The sequence below is a fragment of the Rhinocladiella mackenziei genome, assembly GCF_000835555.1.
Source record: "Rhinocladiella mackenziei CBS 650.93 unplaced genomic scaffold supercont1.5, whole genome shotgun sequence".
In the NCBI taxonomy this organism is placed as follows: domain Eukaryota; kingdom Fungi; phylum Ascomycota; class Eurotiomycetes; order Chaetothyriales; family Herpotrichiellaceae; genus Rhinocladiella; species Rhinocladiella mackenziei.
In genome coordinates, this window is record NW_013550600.1 from 3,318,590 (window position 1) to 3,340,413 (window position 21,824).

At 50.4% G+C, this 21,824-nt stretch overlaps 8 protein-coding genes across 8 annotated transcripts; 5 read left to right on the forward strand and 3 right to left on the reverse strand.

Annotated features, from left to right (window-relative positions):
- Nucleotides 1-2: 2 nt before the first annotated feature.
- Nucleotides 3-1,715, forward strand: Z518_07695 (uncharacterized protein; the record flags this gene model as incomplete). Its single annotated transcript, XM_013415823.1, has 1 exon — nt 3-1,715. One exon carries the CDS (start codon nt 3-5, stop codon nt 1,713-1,715), a length of 1,713 nt encoding a protein of 570 aa, XP_013271277.1.
- A 325-nt stretch (nt 1,716-2,040) lies between these two features.
- Z518_07696 (uncharacterized protein) lies at nt 2,041-5,061 on the forward strand (the record flags this gene model as incomplete). The annotated part of the gene is made up of 1 exon (XM_013415824.1): nt 2,041-5,061. The coding sequence occupies one exon, from the start codon at nt 2,041-2,043 to the stop codon at nt 5,059-5,061; it is 3,021 nt and encodes a 1,006-aa protein (XP_013271278.1).
- A 1,303-nt stretch (nt 5,062-6,364) lies between these two features.
- Nucleotides 6,365-7,885, forward strand: Z518_07697 (uncharacterized protein; the record flags this gene model as incomplete). The annotated part of the gene is made up of 1 exon (XM_013415825.1): nt 6,365-7,885. One exon carries the CDS (start codon nt 6,365-6,367, stop codon nt 7,883-7,885), a length of 1,521 nt encoding a protein of 506 aa, XP_013271279.1.
- A 321-nt stretch (nt 7,886-8,206) lies between these two features.
- Nucleotides 8,207-9,238, reverse strand: Z518_07698 (uncharacterized protein; the record flags this gene model as incomplete). The annotated part of the gene is made up of 1 exon (XM_013415826.1): nt 8,207-9,238. One exon carries the CDS (start codon nt 9,236-9,238, stop codon nt 8,207-8,209), a length of 1,032 nt encoding a protein of 343 aa, XP_013271280.1.
- Nucleotides 9,239-9,881: 643 nt separating this feature from the next.
- Z518_07699 (uncharacterized protein) lies at nt 9,882-11,036 on the forward strand (the record flags this gene model as incomplete). The annotated part of the gene is made up of 1 exon (XM_013415827.1): nt 9,882-11,036. The coding sequence occupies one exon, from the start codon at nt 9,882-9,884 to the stop codon at nt 11,034-11,036; it is 1,155 nt and encodes a 384-aa protein (XP_013271281.1).
- Nucleotides 11,037-11,498: 462 nt separating this feature from the next.
- Nucleotides 11,499-13,712, reverse strand: Z518_07700 (uncharacterized protein; the record flags this gene model as incomplete). The annotated part of the gene is made up of 2 exons (XM_013415828.1): nt 11,499-12,442; nt 12,506-13,712. 2 exons carry the CDS (start codon nt 13,710-13,712, stop codon nt 11,499-11,501), a joined length of 2,151 nt encoding a protein of 716 aa, XP_013271282.1.
- A 372-nt stretch (nt 13,713-14,084) lies between these two features.
- Z518_07701 (glutamine-tRNA ligase) lies at nt 14,085-16,004 on the reverse strand (the record flags this gene model as incomplete). The annotated part of the gene is made up of 1 exon (XM_013415829.1): nt 14,085-16,004. The coding sequence occupies one exon, from the start codon at nt 16,002-16,004 to the stop codon at nt 14,085-14,087; it is 1,920 nt and encodes a 639-aa protein (XP_013271283.1).
- A 557-nt stretch (nt 16,005-16,561) lies between these two features.
- Z518_07702 (uncharacterized protein) lies at nt 16,562-20,579 on the forward strand (the record flags this gene model as incomplete). Its single annotated transcript, XM_013415830.1, has 2 exons — nt 16,562-16,575; nt 16,625-20,579. The coding sequence occupies 2 exons, from the start codon at nt 16,562-16,564 to the stop codon at nt 20,577-20,579; spliced, it is 3,969 nt and encodes a 1,322-aa protein (XP_013271284.1).
- Between the last annotated feature and the right edge of the window lie 1,245 nt (nt 20,580-21,824).

Here is a 21,824-nt window from a genome sequence, read left to right on the forward strand (position 1 = left end):
CCATGCGCCTTCAACACGCCTCTCAATTCTTCCTCGCTTTCTACATCTTCCTCCGACCGCACTGCGTCCGGGCAGAACCTCAGTGCGCCATAGACCCGGATTCAATCGTTACCGACGCATGCACATCATATTCAGATCTCGAGAGGCTCAACGCCGAACTTTCCCCCTCCCTCGAAGAGTTGACCCAACACACCGATTTCTTCGCCTATTATAGATTAAACCTGTACAACAAAGTCTGTCCCTTCTGGTCTGATGAAAATTCCATGTGCGGTAACCGCGCATGCGCGGTGGATACGATAGAAGACGAAAGCGACATACCGCCGATATGGCGAGCGGAAGAGTTGAGTAAGCTGGAAGGTGCCAGAGCGAAACATCCTGGCAGAATGCTGCAAAAAGAAAGACCCAAGAATCGACCGCTACAGTACCAACTTGGCGAGAATGTGGATGAGAGTTGCGTGCTCGAGGAGGATGACGAGTGTGACCAAAGAGATTATTGCGTCCCCGAGGACGAGGGCGCTGCCGCAAAAGGAGACTATGTCAGTCTTGTCCATAACACGGAGCGATATACGGGGTACTCGGGAATGGGGGCGAAACAAGTCTGGGATGCAATTTACAAGGAGAACTGTTTTACTCCAAAGTCGCCTCGACATGGGGCTCTGAAGCCGAAGCCACTTCAGGCGGCGCAAAAATTAAAGAACATATTTCAAGAGTACGGGCGACAGCATGTGGATAACAGGGACGATCTATATCCGCTGGATGATGAATGCCTGGAACAGCGAGCCTTTTATCGGATTGTCAGCGGAATGCATGCGTCCATTTCAACCCATCTGTGCTGGGATTTCTTCAATCAGACCACCGGTGAATGGGTCCACAACGTCGACTGCTACAAGGAGCGATTACATTCGCATCCCGAACGAGTCTCTAATGTCTACTTCAACTATGCAATCCTTACCAGAGCGATCGCTAAGTTGAGAAAGCACCTCGAATCATACACATTCTGCTCGGGAGATCCAGATCAAGATTTCGAAACAAAACGGAAAGTCTTGGAGTTGGCTGACAAAGCTGTAGCTGGACCGCATACCTTTGACGAGTCTGTCATGTTCCAAGATCCAGCCGTCCTTGATCTCAAGGATGACTTTAGAAGTCGATTCCGAAACGTATCAAGACTTATGGACTGCGTGGGCTGCGACAAATGTCGACTCTGGGGTAAAGTGCAGACGGCTGGCTACGGCGCGGCTCTGAAAATCCTTTTCGAGTATGACGAGAATAAGAATGGCGAGAATCCGCACCTGCGAAGGACAGAGCTTGTCGCTCTTGTCAACACTCTCGGACGTGTCAGTCACAGTTTAGACGCCATCCAGAAGTTTCGGAAGGCAATCAACACTGGTGACTACAGCGTTTTGGATATCCAGGGCCCTCTTCCGAATGCTGAAGAGACCAACGAGGAAGGCCAGGACATCTTTGAACATCTTGAAGAAGACATTCATGAGAAGCACCAAGCATATCCACAGAGAAGTCTCGTTGAAGAATTCTGGTCAGAGCTTGATCTGGTCTGGCGAGCATACAAGCTGGTCTTGAGGAGTTGGGCGGAGATGCCCTTTAAATTTTTTGCCATTTTTGTGATGGAGATGAATCGACTGTGGAATTTTTGGTTGGGGTTACCTGTCCCTGATCGTTCGTGGGATTTCCACTTTCCTACCAGGGATGAATTGTAGCAATACACCGGTATTTTGCTTGGAGAATTGAAATCAGCGTGCATCCGGCATAGCGATGGCGTTTGGGCCGCTCAACTAGAGATACATAACAGACGTGCTTTAACCATTGCCGATTGATTCCCATGGCCGCTGAAGCATCATTCACATGAAGACAAGAGGTTAGTAAGAGTACAACCAATCATCGGTGCGGTTGTCCCTCGCAACAGGCTTGAGTAAATAAAAGCTTTTCGTACCGCGGGTCAGACGCGTCCTCCAGATTTCAGGACCCCTTCGACAACTTCTCCATGACCGACGACGAGATATTTGCACACTTGCAGAGAGGAAGATGTTGCGGCATGCGTCAGCAACACCTTGTCCCATACCAGATTGGCAACTCAATCTAAGCAGGCATAATTCCATCCCGAGCGCCGCTGATGACAATACGACCGCTAATATCGAGTTCACTACGGCCTTTGGAGGATCCCTGAGAAATATCAAACCACGGAGACGTCCGACTGCAGTCAAGAAAAAGAATAATGCGTTGGATTTCCCCATCCACGAAGATGCGGATCCGCAAGAAATTGGTGATGGAAAACAAACTGTTTTAGCTCAACCAGCGCGACGAAAAGCAGTATCGCAACCATCTCAGCGACAGAGACGTAGAGTCTCCTTTGGCGCATCTGACGAGATTCGAAGCCAAGCTCCTTTGGTGGAACCGTGTCCTTCACATCGACTGTCACAGGCACCGCGACGACCCATTATCAAGACAGAAGGGCAATCCGAACCGCTCCCCCCCTTGCCTGAAGATACGGACTTGACGATGAGTTCAACGACCATACTCAGACCCGCACGACGAGGCACAATCTACATACCGAACGATGACACCACAATGCCCAGTATGTATATGGGGATTTTTAGTCCCATCAAGGATCTCGACGCGAGGCTGGCATCAGAAGCTGCAGAGGCGAGGTTGGAGGTTACCGGGATAGCCGCACAGATGGTAAAAAAGCAAGGGCCACGCCGCTCAGTGATCGCTGTGTCTCCGAAGAGAGGTCCGCTGCAGGTTGTTGGGCGCCATGTCCAAGAGACTGCTATTGTGGAAGATCGATTGGGTCAAGGACCTGGAAAGGAAAATTTGCCCCCTGGATATTGCACAGCAGTAGATCAGAAACCCGGCAAACACACTTCGATAGCCAAGCGAGGATCGATGAATCTACGCGTCTGCGATCCGATCAAACCACAGATCGATCGGGAAGCAAGATCGTCGAAGCTATGCGAGCCGACTGCTAGACTGATGGGAAGGATCATCGACAGCAAAACTACTCCAGGGTCCGGTGGAAAGCACAATTGGAACTCAGGCGCCTGCGTTCGGATCGACCGTCCGCTTTCAGCGAAGAAAATATCATCCAAGCCAGGTCCGATGGTGGAAGTCAACGAGCCACCCTTGTCGAGGAAGCCATCGGTACCGAGTCGATTCGTGATCCCGAATATCAAAGCGGAACCGGTTGTTGAAGCATATCCTATACTCCGGGAAGATCTTGCCACTCCATTCATGTATGAGGACAGCTGGCTAAGCCATCAGGAGATCGCCATTACCCAGCTTGTCAACGGCCTTTTCGATGCATCGACTCCGCCGTCCCCTCCGGCCGAAGGTGGAATATTGACGATTAGACTTCTCGAGAGATATGGAAATGCGGAAAATGTCTTGCTCTACAAGAGAATACAAGCAACACTGTTATACGGTTCGCTAAGCATATCAGCAGAAGTTCTGAAAGCGGCGGGAAGTCTGGGCAATGACGTCGGAAAGCGGAAAGTGTTCACAGATTTGTGGCTGGAGACATATGATCCTTCGTGTCTTCGTTCGGCGCTGGAAGTAGTGGTGGGTCGGCAATGCGTGAGCGCTGCGGGATCTCCCTCGACAAGACCGAGTATTGACAAGGGGGCGAGTACCAGTCGTCGTGCTCTGCAACAATTTATCGAGACCTTTCTGATCAGAAACAAAGACGGAACGCCGGATCACACGTGCACTGATCGGATTGCTTGGTCGTACCGACGGACCATGCTCCGCAGCTTGATGCTCATCAAGCTCTTGGATCTGTCGAAAGCTCCTTCAGGTCAACTTGTCAGCCAATGCTTGTTCCAAGCGTCGTCAACTTACAAATCCTCGGTTAGTGTAGTCAAAGCACTGTTCCAACTTCTGAACCCGGGTGCTGGAGATCCTGTCCGAGCCTTGAGCCACATCGGTTACAATGTGACACATTCGCAGTTTCCGCTCGAGGAATACGAGTACAAGATCGAAAATCTGGCAGTTGACCTGCGCGACGGAGTCCGTCTGACGAGACTGGTTGAGCTTTTGCTGTATCCTTCCGCCTCACAATTCCTTGAGCGCCGATCTGATCCCGATTCGACCACAACTGTACTCTTACCGACCGGAGAATTGCTTTCATTGAGCGACGGTCAACGAGATTGGCCATTATCTCAACACCTCAAGTTTCCTTGCCTCGGTCGAGCGACTAAGCTATACAACGTTGAGATCGCCCTTAGTGCCCTGCGTAGTGTCAAAGGCATGACGGCACTGGTTCACGATGTTAAAGCTGAAGATCTTGTGGATGGGTTCCGGGAAAAGACGGTCAAACTTCTCTGGGGTCTCACAAGTAAATGGGGGCTGGGCAGTCTTGTTGACTGGGATGATGTCGAAAGAGAGATTAAGCGGATCTGTCGAACAGTGTCGAATTTTGACAATGACTATTTCGAGGCGCTGGGTGACGACGAGCATCCTGCTCGGTACCAAGTGTTGTTGAAATCTTGGGCCCAAGCCATCGCACAGAAGGGAGGGTTTATGGTGAGAAATCTGACGACCAGCTTTGCCGACGGACAGGTGTTTGCAGCAATTGTTGACGAGTATGAAAGATACTTCGCCCCTGACGCACAGGTTCGCAAGGGCCGGCAGCTCAGTGATCGACTTCGAAGTCTTGGTTGCAGCGAGCAATTTTCAGGGCTGTTTTCTGGTTCGGATCCATCAGCTCGCCGAACGCATATCCTGGATCGCGATTTTGTATTGGCCGCACTGGCGTTTCTCTGCTCGAGGCTTTTGGGACCGTCCAAGAGGGTAAGAGCTGCGGTCACCATTCAGAAAGCATGGCGGTCATACCAGGGAAGAGCGCTTGACTCGCGAAGGGTCCGCTTGAAGATGTTGGCTGAAGCTTGTGCTAACGCCGCAAGAGGGAGGGGAAAGGATCTCAATGGGACACAGCTTGTGCGGGAGGTATGTGAAAGTTCCAATCGTGATGAGGATGAGTTTGGATATGACGGCCAAGAGCGTCCGTGGCTTGAGGAGACCGAAGAAGACATTTGGTTGAGCTTGTAATGGTGAGAGGATCGGGAGAAGCACGGCTGATGCCAGAGGTCAGGATGCACGTAGGGTGGTGTTGTTGCAGGCAAGGAGAGAGGACTGTCTCTGATGGATTGGAAAAGGCGAGCGATGTCCTACCTGCTCGCATTTGTTAGATAGGATGTTGTTACATACATCATGAGTGACGATAATGAAAATAATGATGATGAATGAATGAGGAAGAAGCAAGAAGCTGGTTGATTGTGACCCAAAATACAACATACCTGCATCTGTGTGGGAGTACTCGGTACCTGTCGTTGCTTGTGGCGGAGACCTCCAGAGAGGTATTCCGGTACCTAACACCCAACTTAGTGAGGCAAGTCTCGATTAGGGCCGGGCCGACAATGAGGGCTGCAGGCATCCTCTTCGTTCAACCTTGAACCATTTTCTTTCATGATCGATCACAAGTTGAATCTGCATTGGAATCTCTCATCCGTCGCATCCTTCCTCCATCGTATCTCGAACAAAATTCTCCCGAACCATAGTCCCTCAGCACCTATTTGCTGCCTGCACTTTTGCGTCGCTTTGCCAGGCCTGTTTCAACCGTTTCTTCGGACTTGACCGTCTCCAGTTAGCGACCCGACAACTCGGAGCGCCAACACACCTCAGCACCCAAATGGTGTCTACGGAATAATCAACTGCCGTTCGAACCCGGCTTCAAGGCCCCCCCCAAAGCGTGCGGTATATGACATGCTCCATTTTCACCTCCTGGTCCTCGGGCTACCTGTCGCAGAAGGGGGAGGGGCCCCATCACCAAGACCAAAGGTTGAGACATTGTGATTTCTTACTGGTCCAAGCCTCCTCCCATCTCCCCCTTCCAATCAATCAGCTTCCAAGTCCATATCCATCCTCCCGTCGAGCACCAGTCACCCGTCCATTCGGTTCGGTTGGCACGTCCTGGCCTTCTGCATCGGACGACCTCTTTCACACCCTCTCATTCGACCCAATCTACCGGGATTCAGCACTTTTCAGCAAATTCCCGGCAACTTGGGTCCAAGTCTCGAATTTTGGCTCGGTAGTCAGCTGTTTGCCCGTAAGAACGTGAAAGACAGAGTTTTGATGCGGAGACTTTTGATTAATGGTACTCGTCCATCTCAGCTTTCTCCCTCGTGATTTGCGTCTTTTTGACCAGGTGAGTGGAAAGTTGCAAGTTGGGCATGTTGATGTGCCTCCTCGCTCGTCCACACTCGCCTCATATTACTACCACCGCTCTCCCCCCTCCAGTCCGCCTTAGGCCAAAGAAATCATTGTCCCTCCTCCAGATCCCAATTCACTCATGATGACTCTCTCAACCTCGTCATCGCCTATATCAACCCTCCCGCCAGAACTTCTACATCATATCCTCGTCACTCTTCCCATCTCTTCCCTCGTCAAGTTCGGACGAACATCGAAACCGAACTACTCGGCTGCAATGCTCGCCTTGCAAAATCTCCAGCTTGCCATTTTTCCACGAAAAGTCCACGCTACATTGGCGTTTCTCAACTCCCCGACTTTTGAAGATACGGACGCCACTTACGGAGAGCCAGACTACAACTCTCCTCCTCTCAATCAAATAACAATTCCTGCGCCGCTTCCTGTTCCGTTAACTGGCAGCAGAAAGTCCAAATCTTATAGCAACGGTCAATCAGCACTGAACCCGGCCCAACACCGACAACAACTCTTCCACCTCCAAAATGCTCTGGCTTGCTCTGTCCTCTCCACTCCCAGCCTTGCCCACCTTCTTTCCTTAACTTTACACACTTACCACATCATCTCGCCCTCTCTAATGGAGATACTGGCTACCCACTTCCCCAAACTCCGCCATCTCCATCTTAATTCCCGGCATCCATACGTGCACGATGCTTCTCTCCCTGCGCACTATTGGACATCACCACTATTTCTCCAAGGCAGTCCTATTTGGAACGCCCTAGCCGGTATTGGCCAGAGATACGAATCGAAATTGAGATTGAGGAACTTGGAGAGACTGACGGTCGAACGGGCCGGGATTACGAGCGTCCAGTTACGGAAGTGGCTGGAGAGAAACCCTGGCTTGAGGGAACTGACGTTGCGCAATGTCTCTGGCGTGGAGCTGGACTTTGTGGAGTGGTTGGGTGCGTACCATGATGGAGCGAAGGAGGATGTTTGCAGCGGTCATGAGAGGAGTCCGGCCAAGTTGAAGACCCTCGTCCTAGAGGAATGTTCCTCTCTATCTCTCCGAATTCCAGCGGAGTTTCGATGGCTTGACTCGCTCTTCCACACCACTACTCGCAACGTATCTGACGACCGAATCCTCGAGCAAACAGCTTCACCTTCTCATCGTGGTCTCCAGGTTCTCTCGCTGCAGGGTTCACGATCCGTGTCGACGCCCTCACTTCTCATGTACCTGGAGACTATGCGCCCGGCTGTGCGGCAGATCACATTACCTGATGGCTGCGTCCTTGTCGCCCAGACATCTTCACAACCACAACCACAATCCCAATCGTCGACAGCATTGTCATTGCTGAGTCAAGCCTGCGCCAATGACTTCGAAGCCAACCAGCAAGCTCTCAGCCTGAGTGGTAGCGGCAGTAGTAGTGACGTCATGTCTGCACAGCCCGACGCCACCTCCAACTTCAGCAATATCGGCCACAAACCTGGAATCGAAATTCAACCGGCCCCTTTCCCTGATGCAAATCGAAATGGCCATGATGATCCTGATCATGACGAGAAATTCCCATCTCCCGTCTCGTATCTTCGCAACACGACAAGGGCAAAACAATATACCCTCTCTGAGTATAAGCCTGGACGAGGGGGCTTCATCGAGCCCGATACGCGGTGGTAGACGGAAGGAGGAGAGTCATTGGCCGGAATGTATCCCGTGTATGAGAAACTTGATATGGATGTTAATCGTCGTGTTTGAAGCCCAAGAATATTCATATTAGTATTGCTAGACAGAAGAGCGAGGCCAAAGAGCGAAGAGACAAAGTTTCGGTGGTGAATTCAATCATTTGAATTAGTGGTGTAACCTTGTCGTCCTCCTTAATCCCACGTCTTGCGTCTTTATCTTCTCGTACTCGTTTGTCTCTGTTTGATGTCTCTCTTCCCTCGTGTCCCATCGACCTCGGTTCCATTTACGACGTGTCTGCGTCCAACAATCTCAATCTCAAAGTTCAACGACAAGTTTCTCCCCACTAACGCCGCCCTTCAACTCATCCATACCGACATTCAATCCTTCCAATCCTCCAGGGATAACCCGCGCTTTTGGCGCCGGGACGAACTCGCCGCTCGCCAGCCGCGGTGCAAGCCACTCCTGGAACGAGAAAGACATATGCGTATTCCGCGCCTCCGTGCCGTCGGGGGCGGTGATAAATTTCACGTCCACGCCCTCTGCGCTTGGTGCAGTGGGAAGCAAAGGCGGAGCATGGGCAACACTCCCGCCACCAAAGGAAACAAGCACATCGAGGCAGGATTTCAAGTCGCCTATGGCGTGGAATGCGGTGTTTATAGCGTCGCCGCGGGCTTTTGCTGCAGCGACGATTTTCGGGACCACGTCGCTGTCTTTGTAGTCAAAGACCTCCTTTGCGCCCAGGGCCTTAATGAGGTCCCCGTGCTTGGGGCTTGCGGTGGCGTAGACGGTGAAGCCCATTGCTTTGGCCGTTTGCACGGCGCACATACCCATGCTGCTGGCGGCGCCCCAGACCAGGAGGCCTTTGTTATCAGAAGGGGTGAAGTGCGTGTTATATGGGAGTCCGACGCGATACCAACCACTCCACGCGACCATCACGCCCATGGGCAACGTCGCTGCATCCGTGAAGCTGATATTGTCGGGGATCACGGCGGCGTACTGGAACGGGACTACCACGCGCTCTTGAAAGCCGCCGTACGCGACTTTGCCCTGCATATAGAAGGCGGGAGCGGCGGCCAGCACGCGCGTGCCTAGTTGAAATGGGCTAGAAGATGAGATCGAGGAGCCCGTGGCGACGACGGTCCCGGCAATATCTAAACCGAGGATTGCTGGGTACGAGGCAATAAGCGCACCCATATCGCGCATGTACGCGTCGACCGGGTTCAGAGCGATAGCGTGGACGGAGATGAGGAGTTCCTCTGGACCTGGAGTCGGGGTTGTGACAGGCTGGACTGTAAGACGACCTCCTTTGGAGAGAAGCATGGCAGCTTGGTGGGTTGTGGAAGACATTTCTTCAGTTACTTGGTCAAGTTTTCGTGAGAATGAATGGGAGTTCTTTTTGTTTCTTCTCTGAATCACATTGAATTGCGAAGATAAAGATTGAAAGACAAAAAAATCCTAGGACGCTCATAGGGGTATATATCCCTTTTCCAACTTGCCCAGCTCTTTCAACCCACCTTCTCTTCGTGACACATTCTTCTCAATTGATATTCCTTGTGTCCGTACGTCTACCGCCTCTTCAGGTTCTGAAACCGGTTTATTGGGGTAAATGGCGCGTTGGAAAGGCTTTGAGAACGCAAAAGAGGGTTAGTGCCAAAACCTTGCAAAGAATACGAGATGAGGCTAGTGCCAGCCTTGACGTTGTCTGCGAATCAATTTGTTTTTTTGATCCTCATGGTCTGTGGTTGCGGAAGGATGAGGAGACTCTGCCTAACTCCGACGGGTGTAAATAGCCTCGCATATGGACTAGTATACCCGCTGGCTCTGGTATTTGTGCATCTCAGGATGCAGGGATCACGTGAATTCGTGCGAATCCCTGTTACCGCCTTCGCCGGTATCGCGTCAACAATGTAGTCCGTGTCTCAGGACGCATATATCTCTTCCATCTAGCTTGAAAACCGCGGCCGGCAATTAATGTCAACAGCATTGCAAGATGGAAGATTCCTTGTACGATACTTCCTGGCTTATTCATAGCATTCCGGCTTTAGCTTCCTCATTCTCTTCGCTCATGACCTCGCCCGTAAGGAGCCAGCAACAGGAAAAAAAACATCAGGAGCGACTTACGACACATGCTGAATCATTCCGAGAATTTTTGAGCAGAGATCGCCCGCGCTATGAACACGAGGAAGAGAAAGAGAAGCTAGGCGGGTTGAACAAGTGCACATGGGCCAGGCTGCAAAGAAATGTCACCGAAAATCAACCCCTCGAGAATCAAATCGGGAGGAAAAGGAAAAGAGACGCACGAGATGACATGCATCCGCTGAGTGAAGGACTCCTCGTATCTCTTGTATATGAGAAAACAACATACAAATTCATCATATACACTACCACTACCAGACCTGGCACTTCCAAGCGCAACCGTCCTGCCAATTCTCCTCTGCCTCCCCGGACGTCCGCTGGTCAAGTTGCCATCCTCCTTTCCAAATCATCGCCATTCACCTTAAAAGCGTTCATCAACTACTTGTCAGACATCTTCGCTCTCACTGATATCCATCCACTCCAACTTTCCTCCGCATTCATCCAGTCCACTCTGCACACCTATCTGAGAGCAATCCACACCTCTTCATCCACCGTGCCCAACGCGAGCGAACGAACCGTTCATGACGACTTCAAAGATATAATAGGGACCATCAGGATCACAATCACCTTTTCTACACCAGTCGCTCCGAGTCTGAAATCTCTCGATGTCGCCGTCGCTCCTCACGTGGTACAAAAGTCGTACATGCACATCCTACAAGAGACACCCGGCTCCAATCAGAGGTTTTTCATGGGGATACTGTCCGGATGGATTATGAGTAAGACAGGCTTAAGACTCCCCATCCTCCACCAAAACGACACTGTCGTCTACGATCGAGAGGACGGTGACCTGCATCCTCCCACTTCCAACCCTCCGATGAAGGTATCGAGGATTTCGACGGCCGCATACGCAATCTCAGTCGACGGGCGCTTGAAGTTCGTCCTGAGGGCCGCCGACGCTGTAGTTGGACCCGATTCAGAGGAAGAGACCAACTTTGTTCGGAGAGCAAATGAGGATTTACTCATAGCTATTCTCGAAGAGGCGCGGCGAAAGGTTAGGGAGAGAGGCTAAAGTGAATTACAAACGGGAAAGAATTGACTTGCAAGTTCTTGCGGCGCGGAAGGCATTAATCAGAGATGGACGATACGAGACGAAACGACGATTGATACGAGGACGAATGAAATAGGATACACAAAGAGCCAGAGCGAATGGCTTTCCACACCAAGATCATATCATTATTTCATTTGCACTATGAATATTTGACTCTTTGATTCATGATGTGCATGATCTCAATGAATCCATGCCTGACCCCATCCATCACGGATCCTAGCCCGACTGAAAACGAATCATATTATATCATGTCAACTCGAGCGAAGCCGAAACAAAATCAAGTCAGGGATGAATACTTTAGGGCAATTTACTCCCCTCTGGTATCGGGTTCATAATTGACAAGCCTCAAACGCCAAAGACCGAGACTCTTTCTTCTCATCGAGTTGCTCCACTAGTAGCGGAAATGCTGAGGTCATCCATAAATCATCCATTCTCTGTCCCAGCAGTGATGACGAACTTCAATTTTCCGGCGCCGGTATCTGAAGGTTTCCTGACCGGACTATTGACGCCACTGCCCAAACCTCCGCCACCTCCAGCCTGGCCCGTATACACACCCTCAAACTCTCCGCGTAAATTGTCCACGAGTTTCTGTACGCTGTCGATTTCGGTGGAGAGATCCTCGACATTGCCAGCAAGAGCAGCCACCTCGTCGAATTTACGCCGCCGATTCGCGTCGGCGATCATCTCCTGGACCATGAACTTTTGTTCTTCCAGCACGATCAACCGTTCACGCAGTGATTTCTCCTCGGCTTCCAGCTCGCTGACGCGCGAAGACGTGAAGCTGGCGATGGATAAATTCGAGGAGCTGTCGTGTCGGATGTGGTTGTGGTTGAGGATCGCGAGCGAGGCACGGGGATTCGATGGGTCTGGTTTCAAGTTGCTGTTGCTAGTCCCATGCGGCGTGGCATGCTTGAGTACTTTGGGGAGGGATTTCAATGGGAGCATATGCAAGTGGAGGAATTGCGTGGCGTTCTGATAAATGGCTTTCTGGAGTTTGAGTTGTGTAGCTGATTGGCTGGGCATATCTCGTATACGCCGGGCTGCGGTGTCGTATTGGGTGAACGAGTCCATAAGTCGTTTGCGCGTGCGAGAAGCGTCAGATATCTGTGTGGATGAAGGTGGATGGTCCGGGTCTTGAAGGGCTTGAAGGAGTTTTTGGAATTTCGGTAGTAAAAGTCGGATGCCGCGCTCGAATTGAAGCAGGTTGCTGTATGATCTGGTGAATGCCTCGATAGAAGGTGAGGTTAATGAAGACTGGAAGTCTCGGTGCGAGAACAAGGTGTGATTGCACTCTTTACACAGTCGGATGTCTAGAGGGACAGTGTCGTTGGGGGGGAGTTTTTCTGTCACAGAGAAGCGGGTGTTAGCTATCAAATGGAATATCAGCAACGGACGAAATGAATAGAAGCTGGTAGAAAGGAACAACATACTGGTTGCGACATTGAGGCCTATTACAGTCGAACATGCAGTTGCTGGGTCGCCACAGACGACCTTCCCACAGGTTCGGCAGTGGTGCCGACGAAATGTGTACTGAGTAAAATCCTGCTGGCAGTAGGGACATCGCTGAACTTCGGCGTCGTTTTGCCAGGACACAATACTTTGTTCCAGAGCTTTTCGAGGGTCATTTTGGCCCCAATTTAATGACCACCTCTTGTTGAGAGTGGACTGTGGAATTTCTTCTGGTGGATTGGCTAGTAATTGTGTTAATCTCGACAGCCTCTTTTCCAGTCTCGCCACTGCCATTTCTTTGTGACTCAGCCTATCCCTCCTTACCCTGTCGAAGGCGTTCATACGATCTCGCTCCAGTCCTTGTCTGTCCATGTAACCCTCACGACTCTTGTAGCATGTCTCACAGACGCGATACCAGAGGCCTCGAACCGGGTCATGCTGGGCTGATCTCGATAATTTCATTTGATACATAGTGTGTTCGTCACAGAAGAGCTTTCCGCAGTGCCGACAATTAACGATACCATTCGTTGCCGAACCCAGCCTTTTCTCACATGTAGGATCTGAGCATACATCATAGCTAGTTCTCCTTTGCCAGTGTTGTTTATTGATAATATCATCTGGGTCAATGGCCGCCGGAGCGGGCTTCGGAGGCAATGGAGGAACATTTGGTTCTCTTGAAACCGAATCGTTCCGAGGCGTTGGAGTGCTACTTCTCGCAATGTCATGGTTCGACTCGAAGACCTCCAGACCTTTGAGTTTCTGATTCAACACCGCTAGTGGTTGGAACTTTTTCGCTTTGACCATTTGTTGTTTAAACCAGTCCTTGACTTCATCCTGTTGTTCCTCCTCTATCTCTTTATGTGCATCATCCAAGTGTCGGTTCAACTGCAGGAGGGTGACCATCTCTTCGTTACATATCGGACAGACCAAGCGGTCTGTTGCAGCAGCTGCTGGCATAGGCAAATCTGGCGCTCCATGGTCAAGTGATACTCGTGCGGCAATATCTTGAGGATCGGACGAAGGAGGTGTAGAGTTCCCGCTGCCGAAGGTATTCAAGGACAGACTCGAGGCGGAAGGGGACAGCACATGAGTGGGGAGAGGCGAGGTCGACTTCGGCGGAGGAGCTGGAGGTCCCAAGGTCCTAACGCTTCCCAGAACTCTTCCACCGCCGATGGTGCGCCGGGACATTGTGCTTCAATTTGGCTTCCATGAAGCCGGGCCCATTGAGGAGAGTGAGTTGTGAGAGGAAGTGGTTGTAGAGAGGTAGGCAGGGTGGAAATTCAGTTAGACCCGGCGGAGCAAGACGGGCTCGAGTGGCACTACAGAAGCAAAAGGCATGGCGCTGCTTGGTCATTTTTCACGCCTCGAGGCTGAACAGAGAAGTGAGCCATTAAATGGTCATTCCTTTCAATAATCCTGAAATCCCTGCGTCTAGCCGCTGTCGCGAATCTACCATAACTATCATAACTTATTCGTTGCAAAACAGAACCTCTCCGCAAGGCACTACTCGCTTGTCCCCTAGACGAAAGCCATCAAGCCATGGGAATTATTCCTCGTCTATCATGCACTCTTACCAGCATCCTCCTTCAGACTCACAATGCGATTGAGGACGATCTTGCCTGCTGCGTCGTCCGTATCCTTATCCATACAGAAATATCCCGTTCGCATGGCCTGAAATCTGACTGATTCAAATCCGCATTTGTCTTTTTTCTCTCCTGCTTCCTCTGGCCATGGAGCCCTCTCGCGAATCTCCTTTAATCCCACCTCAGCCATTGCGTTTGGATAGACTTTCAAACTGTCTTCCCGCAAATCTGCCATAAAGCTCGGTTCCACGGCGTCGGGATTATCTGACTTGAAGAGCGGATTGAAGACGCGGACTTCACATTTGATGGGCGATCCATGTTCAGGCGCTTCGGCAACCCAGTGAATATATGCTTTGGGCTTTTTCATCTTCTCGCCTCCTGCTGGTTTGTCGTACTTGGCATGAATCTCTGTGACCAGACCTGTGGCTTCATCTTTCTTGAAGCTAGTGGCAATGATCGGATAAGGCACCTTGAGCAGACCCACCGGTTTCCCGGGCGCCATCCTGAAAAAATCTTTGCTGTCCACTTCTCTGAAATCATCACGCTCTATGTAGACCTTCTTCGTAAATGGCAATTTGTGAGTGCCCATATCGACATCTTTGGGTCCGAAGGCGTTTTCAAGATCCTCGAAATGGTCGTCAGGAAGATCGTCAATGATGACAGGGACAGGGTCCAGAACGAGCATGAGACGGGGTACAGTCATCTCTAAATATTTTCGGACTGACTGCTCAAATCGCACGATTTGAATGTTGATCTTGGCCGTTGTTACTCCCAACTCGTTGACGAACGACAGAATTGCTCCTGGGGGAATGCCTCTTCGTCGTAGAGCAACAAGTGTGTACAATCTAGGATCATCCCACCCGCCGACAATCTTTTCGTCCACCAGCTTCTTGATTTTTCTTTTGGATAGGACAGTCCCCGTGACGTTCAGCCGACCATACTCTCTCTGCATTGGTTTGTGTGGTACGTCGACCTTGTTGTTCAGCCATTCGTAAGAGACTCTGGATAGAATGAATTCTGTTGTACATAGGGAGTGAGTGATGCCCTCAAAGCTGTCACATAGGCAGTGAGTGAAGTCGTATGTAGGGTAAATTCTCCATTTGTCCCCGGTCCGATGATGAGGTTTCTCCAGAACTCGGTACGCAACAAGATCCCACATCTGTGGATTGCCATCGCCGAGGTCCTGTTTCATGCGCAGAAAAGCTTCTTTTGGCTTGTACTTTCCATCCCTCATGGCTCGAAATTCGGTCAAAGATTCTTCGATCGGTCGATTTCGATGAGGACAGGCGTATCTCTCATGTTTGTTCTTTGGATCCGTACCTCCTCGCTGGTCCTTGAGTTCTTCGTCTGTGCAATGGCATACGTAGGCGCCGTCCAAGGTGATCAGCTTTTCAGCAAGCTCATAGAGCTGATCAAAAAAATCGCTAGAATAAGTGATCAAGGCCGGGTCGAAACCAAGCCATCTCACAATATCTTCGATGGCAACGAAATAGATTTCCTCCTCCGCTTCAGGATTTGTGTCATCATATCGCAGGTTGCATTTTCCGCCCCAGAATCTGGCGAATCCAAAGTTGATGGCAATAGCTTTGCTGTGGCCAATATGCAGATATCCATTCGGCTCGGGGGGAAATCGAGTGACTACCGGCTCATCTGCGGGTCTTTCCTTTCTCACGGCCGCCAGCCATCCCTCCTTGAACATAGCATCTGGATCAATCGGAGCCGATGATGCGGCATTTGTTGGTTTTGCGGGCTTCTCTGCTGATGGTTTTGCTTCTTTGGGTGGTCTGGGCTGCTTAGGTACCTTTTCTTTCTTGGGTTTTTTGTCTGATACTACATTCTCGGCCTTCTCCTTCATACGCTCCGGCAAGGCTTTGCTTGCTTCTGCGGGTTCAGCCATCATGGCTTCTGGTCAGGCTCTGTCAAGTTCACACGCAGTAAGTTGTCGTCTTTTCAGATAGGAATTCAGGCACGCGAGGTCGTTGAGCGAAGGACTGGAAGGCTCTGGAATATTCGTCGCAATTTCACCTGTTGAGATAGCCTGACAACGGTTGATTGATTTGAAGGAGACGCTGACTCTTTATTACTTTCGAGGCTGAGTGTGAATGAGTCAATCCATGCGAGATGAAATGAGTGACAAACTTGCCAAGCTGAAGTGGGAATGGGGAAATTATTTTGACTGACTGAATAGTTTTCTGCCACAGGCTTCCAACTATCTTGAATAATTTTTTTTTTAAAAAAAAAATGTCTTGCCAGACAAACAAATTCTTTTGCAGTCCAGTCGGAGACAAGGCTGCCTTATCCGACACGGTTGCTCTTATGATTCCCTGGCTTTCGATGTGCCCTAACTTTTATTCGAGGAACACTCTGTTCAAGGTCTTTTCGCCGCCATTCATTGGGAGGGGTATTTTGTATTCTTCTCTCCTACAGTAGTCGAGCTCTTGACTGATGCTCGCCATGGCGCAGAAACCGTACGTTCAGCCGATCCCTGATCCCATTCCTGCTGACACTATTTTGCAGATCCAAACTCGTGGATAACGACCAGATTTATGCCGCAAGCCTCCACAATCCTTTACCCCTTTTTCTTAAAGCATATGTATGGCCTTTCACAATTCTATGGCCGATCTTTCTGGCCTTCTACTTCAATGAGGATCTCTACGACGAATACATCGATGGCCAAGAGTGGACGTTCGTTTGGATGGCCACCATCATCACACTCCAATCTCTAACTTGGCTCTCGACGAAATGGAACGTCAATTTAGACACTACATTTACCACGAGAAATGCGACCAATGTTGAAGACGCAGAGCTGATCAAGATTATCCCTATGGTGAACTCAGGTGCGCCTGCCATCTGCAAGCTGGAGAAAGAGCGAGATGGGAGGACGTCGTTCCTATTCCAGAAGAGACGGTTTCTATACTCGCCTGAGAAGGGGACTTTTGCGCCATTGGCCTATGTACTTGATGCCGAGGAAAAGCCTCTTCTCCGCGACTTTCAACTATCCAAGGGTCTCACCTCTGAGAGCGAAATCGAGACGGTTCACAAACACTATGGTGACAATACCTTTGACATCCCTGTCCCTGGATTTGTCGAATTATGGAAGGAACATGCGGTGGCGCCATTCTTCATCTTCCAAGTCTTCTGCGTTGGCCTCTGGCTGCTTGACGATTACTGGTATTACTCTCTTTTCACTCTGTTCATGCTGGTGGCTTTCGAAAGCACAGTTGTCTGGCAGAGGCAGCGAACTTTGAATGAATTTCGAGGAATGAGCATCAAGCCCTATGACATCTGGGTGTACCGCGTGAACAAATGGGTGGAAATCAAAAGTGACAAATTACTCCCTGGTGATCTGGCATCGGTGGGTCGAACTCAGGAAGATTCTGGCGTTGCGTGCGATATGCTTCTGATTGAAGGAACGGCCATTGTGAACGAGGCCATGCTCTCCGGAGAGAGCACACCACTGTTGAAAGAGTCCATACTGCTTCGTCCAGGAGATGCAACAATCGAGCCGGAAGGCCTAGACAAGAATGCTTTCCTGTGGGGAGGTACTAAGGTGCTGCAAATCACCCACCCAGCTGCCAGTGAGGACGCGCCAGAAAGTATTCCAACAGTGCAATCCGATGTGCCTCCCCCGCCAGATAAAGGGGCCATGGCTGTCGTCCTGAAGACCGGCTTCGAAACAAGTCAGGGCAGCCTTGTGAGGACCATGATTTACTCCACCGAACGTGTCTCGGCCAACAATGCTGAAGCTTTATGGTTCATTTTGTTCCTGCTCGTGTTTGCACTAGCAGCTTCCTGGTACGTTTGGCAAGAAGGCGTGAGGAATAACAGAAAACGGTCCAAACTCCTTCTCGACTGCATTTTGATCGTCACAAGCGTGGTCCCACCCGAATTGCCAATGGAGTTATCATTGGCTGTCAATACCAGTCTTGCGGCGCTCAGCAAATTTGCCATCTTTTGTACGGAACCATTCCGGATACCATTTGCCGGACGTGTGGATGTTGCTTGCTTTGACAAGACGGGAACCCTAACAGGTGAAGATCTCGTCGTTGACGGCATCGCGGGTCTTGGATTGGGCAAAGAGGGCGTTGCCGCGGAAGCAGATGGTGCTCAATCTACTATCGCCAAGGTGCCGGACTGTGGCGTCTACACTACCCTTGTTTTAGCGACCGCTCATGCTCTCGTGAAGCTCGATGAAGGAGATATTGTCGGTGACCCAATGGAGAAGGCCACCTTAACCGCTCTCAACTGGACTTTGGGCAACAATGACACTCTAACGAGCACTCCGCCGCCGAAATCCAAATCCAAAAAACCTGTTTCAACAGCAGCGGCATCACATGTCGTCCAAATCAAACGACGTTTCCAATTTTCCTCCGCTCTGAAGCGCCAGAGCTCGGTGGCTGTGGTTCTGATGACGGATCCCAAGACTGGACGAAAGGGAAAAGGCACTTTTGTTGGTGTGAAAGGTGCCCCCGAGACCATTCAAAAAATGTTGGTTCAGACACCGCCCAAATATGAGGAGACCTTCAAATACTTCACCCGAAACGGAGCGCGGGTACTTGCTCTGGGCTACAAATATCTCTCGACCGAATCCGAACTCGGCCAAAAGCGCATCAACGACCTGAAACGTGAGGAAGTTGAATGTGATCTACAATTTGCTGGCTTCTTGGTTCTTCAAACCCCATTGAAGGAAGACGCAATAAAAGCGGTTCAGATGCTAAACGAAAGCAGCCATCGAGTTGTGATGATCACTGGAGACAATCCTCTCACTGCAGTTCATGTGGCTAGACAGGTCGAGATCATCGATCGAGACTGTTTGATTCTGGATGCCCCAGAGCACGATGATTCGGGGACGAAATTGGTCTGGCGTAGCGTTGATGAGAAAGTCATTATTCCGGTTAATCCATCAGCGGATCTTGATCCTAAGATTCTCGAAACAAAAGACTTGTGTGTTACCGGATATGCCCTTTCCAAATTCACCGGGCAAAGAGCTTTCAACACTTTACTTAGATATACGTGGGTGTATGCAAGAGTATCACCGAAGCAGAAGGAAGAAATTCTCATCGGACTGAAAGATCTAGGCTACACCACACTGATGTGTGGTGACGGAACCAATGATGTTGGTGCCCTGAAACAAGCGCATATTGGTGTTGCCCTACTCAATGGCTCTCAAGATGATCTCAACAAGATCGGTGAACACTTTAGAACAACAAAGATGAAGGAAATTTACGAGAAACAAGTCCAGCTCATGAAACGATTCAATCAACCTCCCCCACCGGTTCCAATTGGCATCGCACATCTTTATCCACCAGGTCCCAGCAATCCTCATCACGAGAAAGCCATCAAAGCTCTAGCAGAGAGAAGAGGTATCAATTTGGAGAATGGCGATGCAGAAAATGGAACCATTGAGACCATCACTTCACCAGGAGCCCAAGCTATACAGCAATCGAACGCAAACCTCACTCCTCAGCAAAGGCGACAGGCAGAAGCGGCGCAGAAAGCGGCAGGCTGGGCCGACAAATTTACGGCTTCCATGATGGAGAATGAGCTTGATGATAATGAACCACCCACAATCAAGCTAGGTGATGCTTCCGTTGCAGCGCCTTTTACCAGCAAGTTGGCCAATGTCATCGCAATTCCAAACATCATTCGCCAGGGACGTTGCACTTTGGTCGCCACTATCCAGATGTACAAGATCCTTGCGCTGAACTGCTTAATCAGCGCCTACAGTCTGTCCGTCATCTATCTCGCAGGTATCAAATTCGGTGACGGGCAAGTCACTATCAGCGGCATGCTGATGTCTGTGTGCTTTTTGTCCATTTCTCGGGCCAAACCGGTCGAAGCTCTGTCCCGAGAACGACCTCAACCGAACATCCTCAATGCATACATCCTCGGATCCGTCCTCGGCCAGTTTGCCATCCACTGTGCCACCTTAATCTACCTCTCCAACGTCGTGTACTCGATCGTGCCGCCAGCCGAAGAAATCGACCTGGAGGGCGAGTTCGAGCCATCCCTCCTCAACAGCGCCGTCTACTTGATGCAACTGATCCAACAAGTCTCCACGTTCGCCATCAACTACCAAGGCCGCCCTTTCCGCGAATCCATCCGCGAAAACCGCGGCATGTACTGGGGCTTACTTGCTTGTTCATTCGTCGCTTTCGCTGGCAGCACCGAACTCATCCCCGAACTCAACGAAAAGTTGCGTCTGGTCCCTTTCACAAGCAAGTTCAAGTACACGTTGACCTTGCTCATGATTGCCGATTACTGCGGGTGTTGGGTCGTGGAGCAGATCTTCAAGTCGCTGTTCTCGGATTTCAGACCTAAGGATATCGCGATTAAGCGGCCAGATCAGATCGAGAGGGATGATCAGCGTAAGAAAGAAAGGGCGGAAAAGGCCGAACAAAAGAGGATTGAAGAAATTGAGCGGAAGAGAGGTGTCGCGAATAATACGGGTCCGCCTATGCGGAGGTCGTGAGTGCGTCGCGCGTGAGGGATATTAAAATCGCGATTGTGCATAACATGTTTAGAAGGAGAGCTGTTACCTGCCTTTGATGTAGAAAACGTAACGGGTTTGTATTGTAGGGTACATTAGAACCATGATAGAGCGAGCGAGGTACCAACACCACAGCGGTGAATGCATGCCTTAATTTATCTCAGCCTTTGCCTGCCTTGGGTCCACACATCTCCAGGCTTGGCTGTATTGCCCAAAATGGTAGTATATCAAAGTTCCTCTCATCGACTCCGTAAACCACTTACGATCAAAACGAGTCATGGAATTTCAACATCACAAACGAATTTACAGTCGCACGAGAGAACTCATGCAAGAAAGCCATCAAAGCTCTGATCTCATGCGAAGTCATGTCCGCACCATCAAAGAATCAATACGATCTTACTCCGATCCTCCCCTTCTCTATATCTAAAACCATTCCAAGCACTCAAAAGTCATTCAAGCCACTATCTATACATTTCTTCTTGAAGCCCATCCTACTCTCCGCCACGCTCCCGACACAATATCCTCTGCCATCTGCCAATTTGCCAAAACTGAGTCTCCCACCGGCAGGGACGTAAAGGGCGTTAGACGTTGTACCCTCTCAGCTCATGTTAGGGAAGTTCCATCTGCCAATTTCATAGGAAATTCTCGCGTGGCTAAGGCAGGGGAAGGCAAAGGAGGAATTGGAGACGTTTGGTACCGCCAATGGATTCACCACCGGAGGGGGTGCAAAGATGAAAGGCACGTTGATATCAAAAAGGATGGATTGATTTTGAGGATCTGGGATCACTCAATCAGGCAAGTTGGATACATAATTATTCCAGCAGGATTGGACCGGGAGAGGAGAAAGAAATACCTTTACGCCGTTCACCCACATTCCAGCCATTAATGCTGTGCACCATCCAGCTACCCCTTGAACATTCGTCTATTCGAAATGATGATCCCTTGGCAAATCAGGCCGCATTTGTCAGTTTCATCCGACCATTGACTGGCTCAGTTACCCATTCCGAGGTAGCCTCCCCAGAGGCTGAGTATTCTGGTGTCCATGTCCAGGAGATCAGAGACCTTATTCTTTCCTTGATCGTGCTCATTTCCATTTGCTGGTTCACAAGTGGTGTCGAGGACAACCGAGTGAAAAGATGCCCGAATTCGCAGTCAGACCGTATCGTGGGATCGAGATGCCAATGTATCATATTTCGGGCCTCTGCCACTAGCGGTCATGATGGTGTA